We start from the raw sequence: 18480 nt of genomic DNA, 5'->3' as shown, positions 1-18480 counted from the left end.
TATGTTGTTAATTTTTCATGGACTAATAACTCTTGGACACAGGCTGGAAACTGATCACTGTGATGTTGAAAGACCTAATGACCCATGGTACATTCAGTGATGCTGTGTTATATATAACTAAATCGTATTGTAGAAAAAAACCCAGTATGCCTACTCTCTTCAGCTATCACACAGTGAAGATGATATATGATTTATTTTTTAATTGTCATTTTAATGGGCAGTTTGATTGATAATAATGAGCTTATCCCTAAATTGATGTTTAAAAGTCATCAGAACATATTTGATAAGTTTATAAAGGCACATAAATTTTCATCAAAATCAATTCCTATTTGAGAGAGATTGAAGTCCATGGGGTCTTCCTGCCTCTCCTCCTGGAGTGACATACCTCAGCTCCAGCGGATACCAAGACTTCCTACTTCCCAGAATCCATCACTCCTCTCTGTTGTTCATTAAGTTCATTTGCCAAGACCAAAACTGCACTTTGGACTTTGCACTGTCAAAAACTTGAAACATTACCTTGTTAATATTCAAGGGTAGTTCTCTCAATTGCTGTCTATATAGTGCTGTAACCATTTAATCCCACTGAATGCAAAGCAGGACAATGGTGCCTGTACTATAGCTTAGTCTGCAAATAACACCAACGTTCAGCTGCTAGATGCAGTGAGTGGAGAATTGTTCAGTATAATGTTCCTCTAGGAAAGAAGTGGAGTGGAGAATTGAGTCTCACTGTCTGGATGTTTCCCAAGATAAAACCCCCCAAACTTTTATTTACTGTACAAGATGAAGCAACAGGAAACTAATATACTGGCGACATCTACTGGAGAAGATGCAGTAATGTTGTAAGAGGAAAATATATAATAAATCCTAAAATTGGCGCCCTCTGCTGGTAAGAAAAGAGACAACTTTACACAGTTTGGCCTTGCAGGTAGTTAAGCCTTCATTTCAGCAGCATCCCAAAACAATCACCTCTGATGTGTTCCATGTTAAGTACATTTCCCCCTTAGTGTAGTCCAAAATCCAATTCAATATGTGGGTATAATTGGATCAAATAAAAAATTGTGCGATGTATGGTTGTATTTAAAAATAATATTTTGACACAACTGAAACTATTAATAGTGTCTCTCTTTAGCAAGAAATTATTTATCTAGCGAGGTAAAATGTCAAATATTGTAAAAAGAAAAAGACAACACATTTGTTTCAAATAAGAAATTGAAGGCCATACATCAATGTAAAAATAGGTTGGGCTTGTCTTTCTATTTATTTTTGTTCCCATTTGTGATGTATAGGTCCTGTGAATACAATAGAAGGAAAAATAAGTAGTGAATGAAACTAAAACGACTGAAGAGGGAACATTTTTTTATTATATTGAATGTAAATGACAGGTGGGCCCGTGCTTAAAAAAAGAAAAAAAAAGCCCTGCATCTGCCATGCGTTACACCACTGTCGTAAAACGTCTCTGTCTGCTGTTGCAATGGCGTTTGCTGCGACAGCACTTTACGGCAGCAGGGAAACCGAGGCGAAAGCAGCGACTAACGTCGCCAGCGGAGACGTTGTCGCCTCAAAAATACTCGGATTTATGCAATATTCGGTGAACTAGCTTGTATGTGTTTTGTATATCCATTCGCCTTGTGGGTGAGATTTTGTCCGACGTTTTCCAACCGTGAATCTCCACCTTAATGCGGTGGGATGGCCACAGTGCCGCCTGGGCCTAGTAACGCACTGCCTGCATCCCCGGCTGAAATTCCTCCTTTCCCCGGGGCAGGGGGCGCGGAGCCGGCGGGGGAACACGGGGGACCGGCCTGCCGCAGGGAGGACTGTGTACCCGCCGGTACAGGGAAGGAGTCGCAGCCGGTAAGCGAAGTGAAAAGGTCCGTGAAGGAGAAGCAGAAAAACATGCTAGCGCGAGCTAGCCCGCCGGCGCTGCACCTTAAAATGCAAGCCCGAGAGCAGCAGCAGCTGAACGGCTTGGTCAGCCCCTCAGAGGACGCTCACAGCCACCAACACGCAGGGAACCGACCTGACAATCCGACACCGTCCATGGACGACTGTGACAGCAGCAGCAGCGGCAGCAGCGAGGGGGCTCCGGCCGCTAGAAACAATAGTGAGCATTGCCAACACGAAGGCCACAGCCCCTTCTCTGAAAACGGCAGCCACTCTCCCCTGGTCAACAATAGCGTGAACGGCATGCCGGGTTTCACGAGGACCGAGGCGGCCCACAGGCACCTCGACGACGAGGCCACAGAGGAGTTCGACCACACGGAGCCGCCGAGATCGTCGAGCGAGGAGCCGCCGGACGCCTCGGGCCCCGGCGGAGAGCACGGCCCCGCCGACCCGCAGCAGCCGCAGCCGCCGCCGGCCGCAGAGCTGGCCCGGCTCGACCTGAACAGCTCCCCGGGCCGAGCGGAGGAGGACGGCCACGGCATCCGATACGTGCGCTACGAGTCCGAGCTGCAGATGCCGTGGATCATGAGGTTGATCACCAAGGACTTGTCTGAGCCTTATTCAATTTATACGTACAGGTACTTCATCCACAACTGGCCGCAGCTCTGCTTTCTGGTGAGTACTGACATGTCTGCGTTCACTGTCGAGCCTCGTTCACTCGCCCACAGAGCCGGGGCGAGCTGCTCCGTGAACTCTGGCTACCTGGGTGTGACCGCATGCTCACAGCTGCCACTCACCTGTCACCTGTCACCTGTCAGTGTGTCTGAGCCCAACACAGGCCTAGAAGACAAGCAGCTGCAGCCTCAACACACACACATGTACATAGCTCTAGATGTGTTGACAAGGTACAACAACCACATTTCTGTCTCAGATACTATACAGTTTTGCAGAACTTCCCCCCGTTAATAGTTATCAAGTGATCGTCAGCTGCCATAACAGTGTTCTTCGTTAATGTTAAGGCATTTCCTCTTGTGCCTGCAGTGTCCACCCAGGGGCTTCTGCAGTGATCCACACTGTCCCCTCTCAGTGTATCCTCCGAGCCTCGAGGTCGCAAACGACCCAGTTCCAGTTAGTCTTGTACACTTCGTGTGACACGAGAGGAAGTGCCGTGAAATAAAGGTCAGAGGTCAGCTCGGAGAGACGGCTGAATGGGCAGGTTTGGGCAGGAACTGCAGCAAAAAGTTAGTGTTGTCCAGTGTTGTCGTGATGCCAAAACTGTGACTTCAGTACGATGCCTGGTACATGTATGGTAATACTGACACGTTCCACGATAAAAGACCCAAAAGATCAGGGAAAATAATGGATTAATAGATGACAGGACATGGAAAAGTTCGAGACTCTGTTCTTATTGTCATTTTTAAATCTCCTTTGACCAAATAGAAAACTAGAAATGCAGTAATAGTAATAATAATAAATTTCATAATCTGACGACCACTATACTTGAGTTAAAGTGATTTCCTTGATGGCATTTTTTTAAGAAACAATTATTGACAAATATAAACATGCCATAACCAGCACCGATTGAGTAGTTTGATAATTTATGTACTTGTGAAAGCATTTTTTTTTAGCAGCTTGCGTGTTACAGTAAATTTGATGTTACCAGTGTGAATGTTGCACATAGTGATGCTGTCCACATGTGTAAATGTAACCTTAACTAAACGGCTATCATTGCTCTCAACTGCCTCGTCATAAAATGAACCACTCCTTTGACTCGTATATTTGAGGACATGAGTATGATGTCATCATGTTATCTCACATTCCCTGACCCGTCTCTCTCCATCATGTTGGTTCCCTTGGTCTGCGTAGGTTCCTGACATCCTTAACTGATGGGCTCTGTGCTGTCCATGCACTTGCCCTGACATTCGGCTCTGTAATGAAAATAGTGTCAAGATTTTCCTTTTTTTCTTTTCTTTTTTGCGTCTGCTTTGTTGCTTTGTCAATAAGACTCTTATTGACACCATTAAAGCTAAAAATGGTTGGCATGCTTCTATGCCTGCAGGGAGGGAAAGCAGAGAGCTACACACACACACACACACACACACACACACTCACACACTCATACCCAATTGTCACTAATTGAAGCACTTCAATGTATTAAAACACACACATTCTTTAAGTACCAATACTAGTAGAATGAGTTTTCTACAGTTTTTAACAGCAGGATATTTATGATACTTTTCTTTTATCGCTACAGCAACACTACTACGGACCTAACTTGTGTGTGTTTGTGTGTCTTGCAGGCCATGGTGGAACAAGAGTGTGTCGGAGCCATCGTATGTAAGCTTGACATGCACAAGAAGATGTTCCGTCGTGGCTACATCGCCATGCTGGCCGTGGATTCAAAACACAGAAGGAAAAGCATTGGTGAGTCTGTGCATCCATTATACATAGCATGGCTGTGTGATATAACGATATACAGTGGGGTCCAGGAAAATTTCACGACTGCAACACCAACAAATATGGTAGAGAGTGAACGTGACACAGGAGAGGGACCCTCTTCTTGGACTTGAACCTAAACAGGGGATATGTCTGACATGGTACAGAAAAAACGTACTTTGCAAAATATGCCGCAGACAGATCCCCACAACAGACTCAAAACATCAGCAACCTCCTTTACTATTTACATTAGTATCAAGTCTAACCAGTCCAGAGAGATTCTGCAGATGAGACACACAAAAGTTTAGTCAAGTGCTCAACACAAACCCAAGACTTGCGTACTCAGACGTTGCACGAGGCTTTTGCCCGCAGCGCACCATATAGCAGATAATCTTAAAGATGGAAGCCGATAACAGCTGCTGTTTCCACTCACATCTGCAACGACATTCACACAGTCCAGAAATGGGGGTTTCATGAGTGGGTGTACTCACTCGACCCAAGCACCACACTGCCAAGCCGCAAAAAACTTGAGTTGCTACATTCATATAGTGTTTGGCCAAAGCAGAGGAGAAAATCTGTGTTTATTTGTCCTATATTTATTTAATTTACAGAAAATGTGCTATGTTATAATATGTATCATTATGTGGATACAAGAGTTTGGTCATATCGCACAGCTCTGATGCAGAGCGTATTCCAAGTTGTGTGGAAGAATCTCGTGCTTTCTTTGACAACCAAATCTCTTCATACAAATGTGAAATTGGATAATATATACATTGTGCTGTGATGTGTTACACTACTGTTACTACACTTTAAACTTAAGTGACATTGTTTACCCTTTGCCTTACTTAGACCTGCAGACTACAGGCTGGAAAAACAGAAGTGTTATTTAAGTCTGTGTTGTGCTTTGGTTTGTTTTGCAAGTTGCTACTGACTTTGACTTTGACTTCTTCTGTTTCAGGCACTAATCTCGTGAAGAAGGCCATCTATGCCATGGTGGAGGGTGACTGTGACGAGGTAATCTACAGATCAACTCTCATATCATCCTTTTTCAAAACATATTGTATACACCGAGAGATTAAATTTACTTTTGATTCAAGCTTAAAATACACGTCATACATGATTGCCTGTAAATTCTGATTCTCTACCTTCATACAAACAACTTGACACTGTGCTTTCTTAGGTCCTGTGCAATACAAGTGCCATGAAATGGTTGCGTTATTGAGCAATGCTAGAGATGAAAAGCATATTGGTCGCGTAATCTGACAACCATGGCGATTATAGAGTCAAGCATTTGGCGTCGGAAAGGAGTTTGGTTTTCGTCCCTAAACATTTGTAATGTTGTCATGTAAGTGTTGTGAATGAGCGGCGGCCAGTGAATAAATGCGCTCTCGGTCCGCAGACTGCCTGTTAAGGCCCGGCCTGCCAACCACTACTGCACAGACGGCAGATCTGTCTGTTTAATCAAAGTTTATCAATATTGAATGTTGCGCGTGTCCAAATCGCACCAAATTCTCCGTTGCGTGTGAAGCATATAAGATGAACAGTTACTCGAGATGTGAGCCACAGACAGATTTCTTGCTTTATAATTAGATTTTGTCACAGTTAATGTGATTAGATTTTACTCAGTTTCAGTTTGTTCGACCTACTAAATATTGACTTGAAGATACACTTGATCACTGGCACATGATTCCAATATTGCTAAGGATCATTAATGAGTCACTTGTTTACTCTTTGTTTACTTCTAGTTTCACTTATTTATTGACATTTTCCATTAATAGAGTAAAAGTAGTGTTGATAACAAGCGCATCCATCTTAAACCAGTGAGCCCACTTGCAAAACAATGCTCTGACATGTGCATCTGTGTGTCCCCAGGTTGTTTTGGAAACCGAGATCACCAACAAATCAGCCCTGAAGCTGTACGAGAACTTGGGTTTTGTTAGAGACAAGCGGCTGTTTAGATACTACCTGAATGGAGTGGACGCGCTGCGGCTCAAACTGTGGCTTCGCTAAAAGAAAACAAGTAGAGGGGATTGGGGGGGAGGACATGACAGCGGGTGCTGTTCACCTCCTACACGTTCAGCTCGAAAGCCTCAGCTCGGCCCTGGTCATTTCACTCTTATATACACAAATGCACACAGTTCATACACAGACGCACACACACACTCACACCTGTGCACAACCACGAGGAGTATGCACATTGGTATGCATAGACATGCAGACACACCCTCTTTTTGTCCTTGACTTCTGAACAACTGTTGTTTAGGCAGAAACGGACCGAAATCCCACCTGATGTTCATGAAGGGGCCCCTGATACTTTCTGTGACGAGGAAGGGGCAGGTGAGGGCGGTCTCTGGGATGACCTTTACTGGGGACTAGATGACCCTTTGACCTTCAAGCTTGGAAGCCGTATCGATTGGAACAGGGGTTTTGAGGCAGCTCAGATGAGGACGCAGAGCCAAACCAAATCCTTCTGCAGGACACAGGACAAGACTTCGAGGAAACGACACCACGTCAAACAAGGAAGCAGGGCAGTAAAAACAGACTGGGAAGAAAATAATTGTGGAGTTTATTTTTGTGTTTATTTTTTAACATTGTTAAGTGGACCGGGGATGGAAAAAGCTATTGTATGACTGCGTGTTTGTATGTTGTGTTTTTTGGGGGGTGGGGAGCAAGTGTTTAGCTGGTTTTTGTGTGTATGTTGTGTGGTTGGTTTTTCGCTGTGAGCAAGAGAACATGTTGGTGTGACTGCGTGTGAGCGAATGATTGGTTGAAACCCTGCGTACTGTTGTGCGTTTTGTTTCCCATCCTGTCTCCATCACCTCCAGGACTGAACGCCTGTCAAGATATGCATGCATTTATTTTGTGTGTGTGTGTGTGTGTGTGTGTGTGTGTGTGTGTGTGTGTGTGTGTGTGTGTGTGTGTGTGTGTGTGTGTGTGTGTGTGTGTGTGTGTGTGTGTGTGTGTGTGTGTGTGTGTGTGTGTGTGTGTGTGTGTGTGTGTGTGTGTGTGTGTGTGTGTGTGTGTGTGTGTTTTGAACCCAGTCTGAGGCCTACCCTCTGATCCCTTCCTCTGTTTGGTGTAAGCATGTTGGTGCAGAGCAGTTGATCGAAAACAAATCACTCCATTAGCACCTCAAACTGTGCCCAGTCGGTGGATCTGCCACCTTTTTCGCTTCATTGTCCTTCATTAAATCTCTCGTGACGGAGTGTGGGTGAGGAGTTTATTTTTTATCTCCTATTTTTTGCAGATCCGAACTTGTTTTCCCTAAATGCACTGCCAGCCACTGCAAAATCCCCAGAAAACGAGACATTGGAGTCCCTCAAAGACATTTCTTGCCAATGATGGTGCAGTCAAACTCTCCTAGTCGTCTCAGTTTACTTCTTTATATTGTTGATCTCCTTGTTGCAAGTGCCACTCAATCCATCAGAACTCTCAGCCTTGACTGCAGTGGTCCGCCCGCTAAAAGGCGACACGCCGCAGTGTCGGCCTGCTTCTCGTCTGCCATCAGCACCAGACCGGAGGCAAAGTGTTACACATGCTGGATTCCTGTTTGAGTGTGCTGTGTGGGTGTGTGTGTTTATCTCTTGGTTTAAAAAGAAAAAAAGGAAAATAGACAAGTATTCTTAGCAGATTATATTATATTCTTTTGTTCGCTTTCAGTTTATTTAGATATACTTCAATACACCTGTATAACCTCACGCTGCTGTAAGCGGCTGAGTCCATAGTGCACTTCCCAGGTGACCTAAATCGATGCACAACCAACCTCGCTAACATTTTAAGATCTCCCGCCCGGAATACGTCATAGATGCATCCGGGCGTTTCAATCCACACTAATTTTGGCAAAGAAACTTTGCTTCAGCCGCTTCTGTTGTTTGTTTGTTTTTTCCTTTAAAAGTAAAATGAACAAAGGTCAGATCCACTTCTTTTGAAAAAAATTGCTGCAGTGTGTATGTGTACGTGTACGTGTGAATGTGTCCTGTTATTTTGACAACGGTGTGGATCTGTTCTGATAGGCTTTTATTTCTCCACTCTCAGAGGCCCCCGCACAGGAAATTCCGAGCCTTTATGGTGCTGTGTTTTGTTACACCCTAATGAGGACTCTTATTAGTATTAGGAAGGAACAAAAGCGCATGCTTTCTTCCTTTCCAGGATTTGAGTTGGTACTCAGTGTTATACAGAAGGCAGGCAGCATAGTCAGGGAAAATAAACCCAATTTGTTGTTTATTTAATTTAAATTTGACAAAAAATATAACCGGTTGTGCATGCAATTTTTGCTAACAAGTATTTCAAATTATGCAATTGGTCATCTGCGTACTTTCATCCTGCCTGCAATATTCAGAGTAGAAAGCACTCCCAGACACTGCCATGTAACACTACCCAGCTCCATAAAAAGAAAACCAGATTACAATCTGCCACAGATTTTGTCGGGACATAAACAAACTCTTCAACTTTAGATGTTTAGATTATTTAAAGACAAATTAGCGTGTCTCTATGATCTACTACATTAAATTGGGTTTATTTCCCCTTTCAACTGAGAGATTTCATCCCAGGAGCCCAGGACTGGAAGGGAGAGTAGATGTTTACAGAGTTGCCACCCACGTAACAGCCTGTGTATCTAAGTTTGCGTCTGTGTGCAATTGGAACAATGAATCAGATGACCTATTTTCGTTTATTTTATTTTATTTTTTTCAGATTTGTATAAGAGTGTTGTTTTATTCATCTTATTTGAGAGCATGTTTTTTTTTCTCAGTGAATCACCTGTTGGGAAAGGGGGTGATTTTGGTTGATTCATCAAATTTTTGTTTTATTTTTAATTTCTGTGCGACTTAGCCCATCCAGAGATTTAACAAGAACAATGAGCATACAAAACTATCTGTACCCTAAACGACAGTTATCACCTTTGCTGCTCATCCTGTACCAATTTCAAATCTCTCCCTGTTCAAACTCCTCCTGATCAATTCTGGAGGTTTTAATCTATTGTCCCTGTCGACACGTGTCTCCCCATTCTTCTGTGTTCTTGTGCTGTTTGGGCCTTTTCTTCTATTACACTGACTACTGATGGAGGGACAGACTGGACGGGTCACACCGTAACAATTAGCCCATCTTGCTCTTTCAAACCAGCTGTCAGCAGGAAGAGGTGTTTTAGATATTGAAGGAAAATGGTCTTGTTATCTTCTTGATGTTTTAATCCTGTGAAACTCTGGCAGTTCCATTAGGTATATGGGCATTACAGCCTGCCGCGGTGAGCCAAAGGGCTTCATCATCACTATCAAGTTTGTAGCCATGGCTTGTAGTGTTGCATAGTTTTACCCAACTCTCTCTGTGACAAAGACACCTCTGCATTTGAAATTGGTTTTGACTTGACATGCCAGTTGGGTGTTCACATATGTCAGAAGCAGTTTTTTCCCCTCTTATTCTGGACATCCACTGTTCTATCCAGGTTGCTTTTTCAAACAATGTCCACCCCACCTCTGTCCTCACCCAAGGTGATCTGCAATTCTACATTTACAACTACAAATTCCCCCCAGAAACCAGTTTGTTGGTGAGCTAATTGACAGTTGTATTGGATGGCTCTGCACCACAGAATGCTACCAACCAACCACAGGGGCTTCCTGCAGTGTTTTAAGAGGCGGCCAGCACCGCCCCCACTGACATCCATGAAGTGTGCAAAGGGGGAGAGCAAAAGGTTATTTTGCATGTCAGATTTCTTTTTCCCCCTGTCCCTCTTCCCTGTCCCCTCTCCTGATTTTGATCTGGAAATGTCCAATAGCTTTTATTTAATGTGGAAAAAGAACACAGAAATAAATTATTTGATTTTTTTAATGCTGTAAGCTGGGTTGTCTTGTCTGCTCTTTTTTGTTGTAGTTCAAATCCTTCACACTTTGAGATTATTAGATGTTTTATAAGACAGAGTTCGAATCAGACGTTTAAAATATTTGTTTTATTTGATATTGAATCACATTGTTTCATATCTACATAGGGACAACAATGTGTCACTATTTTACATCACACTTATCCTAAAACAGTATTATTGCATATATACAGGCAGTTATACAGTAAGCATCCTACATGGCTCATGAACTTACAGAAAATGTTTTCTTTAAACAAAAGACAAGAACTTGTGTTAACGCCATTGGTCTTACAAAAGGTGTTGAAATATTTCTTGCATTATTTTTGAACTACAGCAGAGAAGTTACTATTGATTGATTCCTCTTATTTTCCTCAAAAAAGGAAGGACTCAAACTTAATCTGACCCATCTTGTCCATTTCACAATGGGCAAAATATCTCCTTCAACTGCCCCTGTGTGGACAAAGAAAAAAAATGCTTTTGTGCAAACTGAGCTGGTTAAAGAAAAGAAAAACTTAACCTCTTCAAAGGTTAACTCTCTACCACAATGTCTCCAATGTTTGTGCTTTTCCAGAAAAAGAGAAACACTCGAGTAGAAAAGAAAAAGTCTCAGCAATGGTCTTGGTATGAATTGACGTCATGCACATAAAAAAATGAACGATTATGCAAGTTGCAAAAGAGTGAGTTCATATCAGAGTTACACTGCATGAACATCTGTTATATGCTACATACTTTTAGGGTGATGGTATTTTGTATGCTTCTAACAGTAACTTTTATGGACAAATGACAATTTACAACATTTACATTTCCACACAATTCACATTTAAACTGTGTTGATGGATATTAACTGTATGCAAAGATTTCTTAAATGTGAGAAATCTTGCTTAACTAATCACATGCTACCTCGAGCTAATGGACAAATAAAATGGCTGTATCCATTCTCTTATCCAACTCGCTGCCAAAAAGCAATTACTTTTCCCAAAATGCTAACTTGTTTAGCTAGAAATAATCCTTAATTTACACTAAGATGACTGACCCCAAGTCAGCTACATATAAAGTATATATATATATATTTACATAGATTGTGTAATGTAACTCTTCTACAGCCCTTTTATTACTTGACAGAAACCTCGCCGTCCACTCCACTGTCCCCCCTTCACTCCACAAAACCTCTGTTTACCAGCAACACTATCATCCAGCCAATACCCTGCTAATGCATTTAGTTTTAACGAATAGCATTATTTTGTTTATTTTTTTTAAGTCAAAGTGCATCACACCAGCCCTGCCAAGCCATTAAAGTCAACATCGCCTGACAACATTCAAAAAAGTGCCCACATTGGTAGTTTGGGGAAGGGTGGGGGGTACAAAGCCGACCATTGTGCAGCCTGTGCAAATTGTGCCCAATAATTAGTCACACTGTGTGGATCAGATGAGTCACAGCCCAGGGTGATTGGAGATGTGGTAGTCATGGCAATGGTGATGTTCGCCGAGCATCCATTACAGGAGCATCAGGGGTCACAGACAAAGGAGCCCAAAACAGACTCATCAGAATTCATCTTCGGAGCTGTCAGCCAGCAGCATGGCCTGGTCCTGACGACTAGTGCCGGGCTCTCGAGGTTGCTGGGGAGAGAAAAATAAATTTAAAGCATAACTTAGTACATTTGAGACACACATTAAGTAAACACAGGACCAGTTTGATGTACTGTGGTCGTCAGGGACAGGTGAAACACAAAATAAGTGATAAATACAAGTAGGGTATTGACCTCTGGCTGTCTGACCTTCCTCCTCTGGTGTTTGAAGCTGTTCCTCCTCTTGCGGTGAATCATCCTGATGCTGTAGAGGGCGCCAACGATTAGCAGGGCCCCTGTGATGCCAATGCCCACAGGGGCCAACATCCCAGATGCATAACCCGCCTGCCGACGTCAGAGACACAGGTCAAAACGGAGAAGGGTTGTAACCATATCTAATTCAGGTAAATCCATTTGGTCTCTTTTATACCTCAAATTATAAAACCTGATTAATTTGCTGGATGAAGAAAGAAGATTTATGTTACCTTAAACGGATAAGATTGGCGTTATTCTATATTTCCATCATTGTCAACAAATGCCACGCATAAATGGCATCAAACAAGACTAAATGATTATTTTGTTATGGAATATTTTCAGCCACAGATTAACACACATTTAAGATAAAATAATCCTAAAATAAGATAATCTTTTATTCTTCCCACAACAGGGAAATTCGGTGCCCTACTGAATATTAGCAGCAGTAGGATAGAGTATGTGGGATTGACTCAAAAGAAAATCCCATGTTTATGATAATGAAGAAACATGTCACTCATTTTAACAGTGTAGCTCACTGATGTGTTTTTGATCAGTTTTGGACAACAACAAAGCTCTGTGCCACAGAGGAAATAGATATTCAGTTAGTTATTAAGAGCAATTCAATCTTTGATGTCTTTGAACTAGAGAAAATTGGCAGCTTCATGCCACTTAGTGAAGTCATGAAAAAAGGACAGCAGGGGGCAGTCTTACCTTTTCTCTGATCAGCTCTACCCAGCTCCGCACTGGAAGAAAAAAGCCACAGATTTAGCAGGGCAATATAGGCCAATATTATTTTTGTCTCACAGGTGATAGTTTTAAATATATCTGTTTTTGTGTAATCTGGTAAGTAACTGCATATGCATTGAATAAATGCTTCTAGGGTCCATTAATACGATGGTTTAAATATTGTGGTTCCCTACTGAGCCCCTGGTTGCGTTGAACCCAGACAGGAGGTGGAGGGATGAGGCTGTAAGGGGGAGGCGTTGAGGATGTTTTGGGTGTGTCTGTCAGGTCTTCATCGCTTTCCTCCTCCACCGATTCCTCAGAGTTCTCGTCCTCCTCATCCTCACCTTGCTCCTCTGTGGGGAACAAAATTATCTACTCAGCCATTAACAAAGGGTCACATATATTTCCTGGGGGGGGGGACATTTCAACATTTTGAAATGGACATTTTAAAATAAATAGCTTTGCCCAAGGTAATAAAATTTGCCTTACCCTCAGACTCCATCTCTTCTAACCCTGATCTAGATTTGTGAACAGGCTGATGGGCTGCCATGGTAACCGTTGTCCTAGAATGCTGGAAGGATGACAGGGAGGGGCCAGTGGTGGGCAAGTACTCTTCAAGGTTTGGTGTCCTCACAGCAACTACAAGTCCCAAATCACATAACAGGGGGAGAAAGCAAAAAGAGTGGATGTTTGTACATTTCATAATGTGTAAAAGGATGAATCTAGTAAAAGGTGGCTTAATAGACTCAAACAATAGAAACACATTTGTTGTATTTCAGTGATTCAGACAAGTATGCCTCTACACCATGTGTTGTACTGCAAGGGCTGACATAATTTATGAAATTTAAAAGTCAAAGGCCAAGCAGCACATTGTGTTTGATATATCAAAACAACAACAGGCAATAAGCAAATGTGGACAAAATAAAAAAAAATTGTGGAAGAGAATTTCGAATCAAGCATTAATGAGGTTACAATTAAACCCCTGACTAAGAAGCCAGAAATGTCTTCCCTCCACTAGCCAAGGATTTTTGAGCAGACGAAATGTTCACTCTGATAATTAAAAGAATTATTAAAGTTCAATTTCGTGCCAAAGCTGCCTGGAAGGAAAGCTACTTTCATCAATGTGAGACTGAAAAATCTGGTGCATGCAGTGATTTACTTACAAGAATAATTGCACTGCACCATTGTGATATGTTTTGTCACCATTATTCCTCCCCCAAAACTGGATTTGAAATGTATATTCTCATACATTGTTATTGTACAATACTTTTTTTTGAAGCTATGACATACTGTGGTATACCTGGAGTAATGTTTGACATTCATGCATTAACTCTGGTCCAGCCTGTTCACCTCTCTCACCACTCTCAGAATGATCCTCCAGCTCAGCTCCATCCTGTCGCTGTGACACAGACGGAACGGAGGAGCCGATTGGTTCCGGGAGCTCGGCGCCGGATGTCTGCCAAGGTGACGTCCAGTCTGGCATCAGCAGGGGTGGGGCACGCGAGGGACCATCGCTGTCTGTCTCCACTGTGACCAGCTGGTCCAGATCCACCTCTGATAGAGGCATCCCTCCAGTCGCCATGGCAGCAGGAGGCTGAGTGCTGCCAGGCACCGGTGTGACCACTGCTGCTGCCCCCTCTGGTGTAACATCTTCAAAAGGCTCAAAGATGAGAGGGAGAGCTTCTGATGACATAGTGCCCTCTGTGGCTTCGTCCTGAGACAGTGGGACCACAGTGTCCACTGCAATTTGTTTTAGCACAAACACAGAGGCAGAATGAAGGTCATGATATGCAGCATGAAAATTTAATTGAACAAAACGGCAAAATTGTTAAGACCTTCTGGTAAAAGTCATTGAAATACTGAAGCCAGCTCAGATGGAATTCAGTGAGTAAACTGGGGCATATGGATAGTGACTAATTGTGGGTCTTGCAGTTTTTCTTTACACCAAACATTCTGACTCTGCCAGTATGAAAAATGTTTTCTATTGCGAGGAAGCTACAGTATTCGGCATAAAGCTCAATTAGTAATCACGACAGCTTTTTGAAATAGATACCTCTTCAAACATACTGTTTTCTCATTAAAGGCACGCACACTCTCACAGAGCTGAGTTCACAGTGCAGCTAAGACACAATGAAAGGAGGATTTGGAAAATGCCTCTTTTTGGATAAGAGACTACCACACAGGGGGCTGTCACGGGAGAAATTAGGCATTTCCTGCAGCCCAAAGCATTTCTACAGTCAGCCGAATATTGCTTATAAAGACTGTGATCCTTTCACATAATGCCGTTTGGGAATTTAGTTGTTTTTTTCCTGAGCTTCCTTTTCTATTTGGGAGGAAGATTCATGAAACACACACAGTCCCGACACGGACGGCAGAAACATATATTGGCTCAGACAGACTCCTTTAATCCATTTCCCTCTCTTGCCTCACTAAATAATAACCTGCCTGGTTCTTTACAATAGTCTGGGTTGGGAGAGTGAAGGTTGGGAAAGAAAGAGAAAAGGTTTGGAGCAGTGATGTGTATTATATATACAACGATAGGGAGAGGGAGAGAGAGAGGAGAGCTTAAATCCTCCAAGGACTTGCATAACACTGCCACCAACGTTTGCTGGCAGTTGTGCGTCCCTTTTCATTTTTTTCAGACTCGAGTCAGGAATAGAAAGTAATTAGACTGCCACAGGTCCCAGCTGGGGTTCAAAGTGGAGCGTGGAAAAGCGGCCGCCTTCTTTGCCAGTCATCAAAGGCAATCTCTGCCGCTAGACGTGTCGTTTTCACGTCCGCCGCACTTTTTAATGAAGCCTCCTGAAACCCTGCAAAATCCAACAAACCACTTTCAGGCCTGTTGTGTAAGAAATTCTTACAGGGTGACGATGGCTCCAGAGAACTGCCTTACACCACTGTGAAGGCATTCTGTGGCTGTTCATTTTGCAGATGTCAAATGAATGACCAATAAGGGATTAGAACAATTTTTACCCCCTGTTAAAAAAAAGCCACGCAGGTCCATTTTCCACCAACATTAATAATGCATTTTCCAACTTTTCTGACTTACCTCCACCAGGTCTCGCGGCCTCAGTCCACAGGCTTTCTGGTCCTTCCTCTCTGGGCATCAGGTTTGGACCGATTTCAGGTAAGAAGAGGTCAGGGAGTGAGGATATTGTTGCTCCATCATGGCCCCAAAGTGTCAAAGGTGTGGACGATTGCAGGGAGACGAAGATCGAATGAGGGATGGGACTGTGGGAGGTCAGTCCCTGTACCCGTGAAGAAGGGTTTGGAGGTTCTGTAAAGGAAGGCAAGCTTGTTTCTAGGTCTTTTCTCTGGAGGGAATCACTTCCATCACCACCACCATCAGGGAGTCTTGTTCTGTCCACTCCACCTTGGTTGTTCTGTTGGCTGTATGAAGTCTCCAGCTGTGGTGGTGCTATAGAGGAGGCCAGAAATCCACCTAGATTCAATCTTGTAGTACTCATGTCTTCTAAGTCCAGCTGCTCCCTCCCACCTGTAGAAGGCGATTTATGCTCATCAATGACAGATATGTCATCCTCAGTACTCTCTGATTCCACAGACAGAACTGAAGCATCCACTGAATGACTTTCAGCGTCTCCCATTTCAGACGTGCTCCTGACCTTCTTTACCTCCCTGTTTTGGCTCCATGCCTCTCCTCCAGCCTTGCTCGGCCCAGATCTTCCATCAATGCTGTCCCCGTTTTCTGTCTGCGTCGCTGGAGCTATTCCCTCAGGTCGCCCATGTGGGCCAGCCCCTCCTCCCGCACCTTCATTCAATATCAGGCCAGTCACATATTCTGTATCAGAGGGTTTAGACTTTACATCTGTGGTGCGTGTTGACCTGGTAGTTTCTACAGAGCTGTCACACTCCCCATCACAGTTGCTGTCCTGCGTGGGAGTGAAGTTTGAGAGGTGGACAGGGGTTCCACAGACACAGAGACAGGTCCCAGCCAGGAGGAGGCAATGGATCAGCCCAGACATCAGCATCTCTTTGCCTGCAGAGACGGACGTAAAAGACCAATGGTAATGAGCTTAACTGAGGTGTGAACAGTGCCTGCATGCAACTTCTACGCTTTGTCACCAGGCAGACGTGGACAAAGCAGAGCTGGACGTGCCAAGAGAGGAAGATTGGTGGCACATTGCAGAGTTGTGCAGCTGCAGATTAAAAAGGCTGGAATGCAGAGTGCATCTGAGATCTTCATATAGCCTGTGATGACAACAGAGAACAGGATTGCTTGTGCTTTGATGCTGTAATTGCATCGTTTTGAACAATTCGGATGCAATTCCTTTTAATCTCTGGCTCTTCTCTTCACTTTGCATAAACAGAAAATAAATTCTGGGTGCATGCACACACGCGCAAACACACAGAGGGAGAGTGTTGGAATCTGACTCAGCAATCCTTGACACCCCTCCACTCTTCACCTTTGAATAGCACCAGGTGTTATATCCTGTAGAATACTGTTCAATTGGAACCATCTGCATCTGCATCTGCATCACCCTCAAAACAGGGCAATTTGCTCACAGGACATAAAATACATGACTATTAAAGCAGATTTTAAAAAGAACAAATCCGTGTGTGGCGCATATGTTCATTTCACATGATTTGATTGCAACAACCACAAATACTCAATCACTGCTGCAGAGGATGGAGAGAAAGGACACGTCTGCTGTTAACAGGCTGATACCCTGAGTCAGACAAACGTCGGAGAGAAGTCATGTTCCAGCAGTGATGCTGCACATTCAAACAATGTCACTATATAGAAAACACATGCACAACCCCATAATCCGCCCCCATACCCAATTATCACACTATCAGCCGGTATGATCATGCAGCATTTGCACTGTACACAAATTCACACTGCGGCGTTGAATCGTCTTCATCCAATCTGCCTGCATAACATTGCAATGCGCTTGAGCCAATCATATCCTTATGGAGACATCAATGCGCACCCCCTCAATCGCATCACCCATATGCATGCTCAGGCAACTGAACAGCGCAATTCACATGGTAACAATGGAAGTCGCATATGGCTAAAAATAAAACCTGCCTTTACCTTCCAGAGAGGTCGTGTCGGATCGCTGTGCCCGGAGGACGCACAGCTTCACCTGCGATGGACACGGCTGGAGGACGAGGCTTGTTGTTGTGCCGCTCAGCGTCACTGAGTGGAAGTCTCAGTCGTCTCCGCGTTCGTCCGTCTGCTGCTCCAGACTGCAGTCGAACCAGCCTCCACTTGGAGAAAGACACGGCCAAACTGGCCCCCACGTTGTTTTCGGGGTTATGCGTATACACCGAGCATGAAACTTACTGTTTACACAGAGCAGTTTCACTCCCAGTGTCAAATTGGCTGCATCTATCTGACACTGACTCTTTTTTTGTGTTTGTTGATGTGGTTGGAAATTTAATTATTTTTATTATTTATTTTATAGCTTATATAAAATAAATAGTGAACATTTTTCCATCTACACTGGACCAATTTTTTGTATCACACACAGTGTGCCTTGGTTGCACATAGAGCATGAAGTGGACTATATGAGAACCCATCATATTCTAAATGTATTCATATTTTTGTTGTCCCAGCCTCATACATGCACGGAAGGCATCCTTCATATCTGTGGACCAAATGTCTCCATAATTAATGTTATTGAATGATGAGAGGAGGGTAGTTGACAGAGGTGAGGGGGATGAATGATGGGAGAGGTGAAGGGGAATTACAGAGTGGAGGAAGTTGATGTGTCAGGGATGGGGAAATTGGATGATCTGTCT

The 18480-nt window shown here is 43.5% G+C and overlaps 2 protein-coding genes and 1 long non-coding RNA gene across 7 annotated transcripts; 2 read left to right on the top strand and 1 right to left on the bottom strand.

Moving 5' to 3' along the window:
• Positions 1-1457: 1457 nt before the first annotated feature.
• Positions 1458-10148, top strand: naa30 (N-alpha-acetyltransferase 30, NatC catalytic subunit). Its single transcript, XM_035617446.2, has 4 exons — positions 1458-2556; positions 4182-4305; positions 5276-5331; positions 6190-10148. The coding sequence occupies exons 1-4, from the start codon at positions 1687-1689 to the stop codon at positions 6325-6327; spliced, it is 1188 nt and encodes a 395-aa protein (XP_035473339.1). The 5' UTR covers positions 1458-1686; the 3' UTR covers positions 6328-10148.
• A 91-nt stretch (positions 10149-10239) lies between these two features.
• Positions 10240-16703, bottom strand: LOC118290089. Of its 3 annotated transcripts, none has more exons than XM_035617443.2 (7): positions 15764-16703; positions 14065-14454; positions 13204-13353; positions 12909-13067; positions 12700-12731; positions 11929-12078; positions 10240-11785 (listed from the first exon to the last, which is right to left on the bottom strand). In XM_035617443.2, the coding sequence occupies exons 1-7, from the start codon at positions 16701-16703 to the stop codon at positions 11711-11713; spliced, it is 1896 nt and encodes a 631-aa protein (XP_035473336.2). In that variant the 3' UTR covers positions 10240-11710. The 3 variants fall into 3 exon arrangements, with proteins under 3 accessions (XP_035473336.2, XP_035473338.2, XP_035473337.2); XM_035617445.2 differs by having other exon boundaries at positions 11944-12078; XM_035617444.2 differs by having other exon boundaries at positions 14074-14454.
• On the top strand, positions 12039-17915 carry LOC118290091. 3 transcript variants are annotated; one of them, XR_004786338.2, is made up of 6 exons: positions 12039-12137; positions 13237-13333; positions 14083-14178; positions 15773-15841; positions 16379-16739; positions 17778-17915. It is a non-coding gene; the product is annotated as an uncharacterized LOC118290091 (long non-coding RNA). The 3 variants fall into 3 exon arrangements; XR_004786339.1 differs by lacking the exon at positions 12039-12137 and adding an exon at positions 12705-12831; XR_007030066.1 differs by lacking the exons at positions 12039-12137; positions 13237-13333; positions 14083-14178 and having other exon boundaries at positions 15506-15841.
• Positions 17916-18480: the final 565 nt, after the last annotated feature.

Source organism: Scophthalmus maximus, chromosome 18, assembly GCF_022379125.1.
Source record: "Scophthalmus maximus strain ysfricsl-2021 chromosome 18, ASM2237912v1, whole genome shotgun sequence".
NCBI classification, from domain to species: domain Eukaryota; kingdom Metazoa; phylum Chordata; class Actinopteri; order Pleuronectiformes; family Scophthalmidae; genus Scophthalmus; species Scophthalmus maximus.
The sequence above is the reverse complement of the archived record's forward strand: the minus strand, read 5'-3'. Positions and strand labels throughout refer to the sequence as shown.

Excerpts from the sequence above, each read along its gene's own strand:
- LOC118290089 (XM_035617443.2), bottom strand. The coding sequence starts at position 16,703 with ATGCTGATGTCTGGGCTGATCCATTGCCTCCTCCTGGCTGGGACCTGT. Across the intron at positions 14,455-15,763 it reads GGCCGCGAGACCTGGTGGAG|TGGACACTGTGGTCCCACTG; the intron begins GTAAGTCAGAAA and ends AACAAATTGCAG. Across the intron at positions 12,732-12,908 it reads TCAACGCAACCAGGGGCTCA|TGCGGAGCTGGGTAGAGCTG; the intron begins GTAGGGAACCAC and ends TTTTTCTTCCAG.
- naa30 (XM_035617446.2), top strand. The coding sequence starts at position 1,687 with ATGGCCACAGTGCCGCCTGGGCCTAGTAACGCACTGCCTGCATCCCCG. Across the intron at positions 2,557-4,181 it reads GGCCGCAGCTCTGCTTTCTG|GCCATGGTGGAACAAGAGTG; the intron begins GTGAGTACTGAC and ends TGTGTCTTGCAG. Across the intron at positions 5,332-6,189 it reads TGGAGGGTGACTGTGACGAG|GTTGTTTTGGAAACCGAGAT; the intron begins GTAATCTACAGA and ends GTGTGTCCCCAG.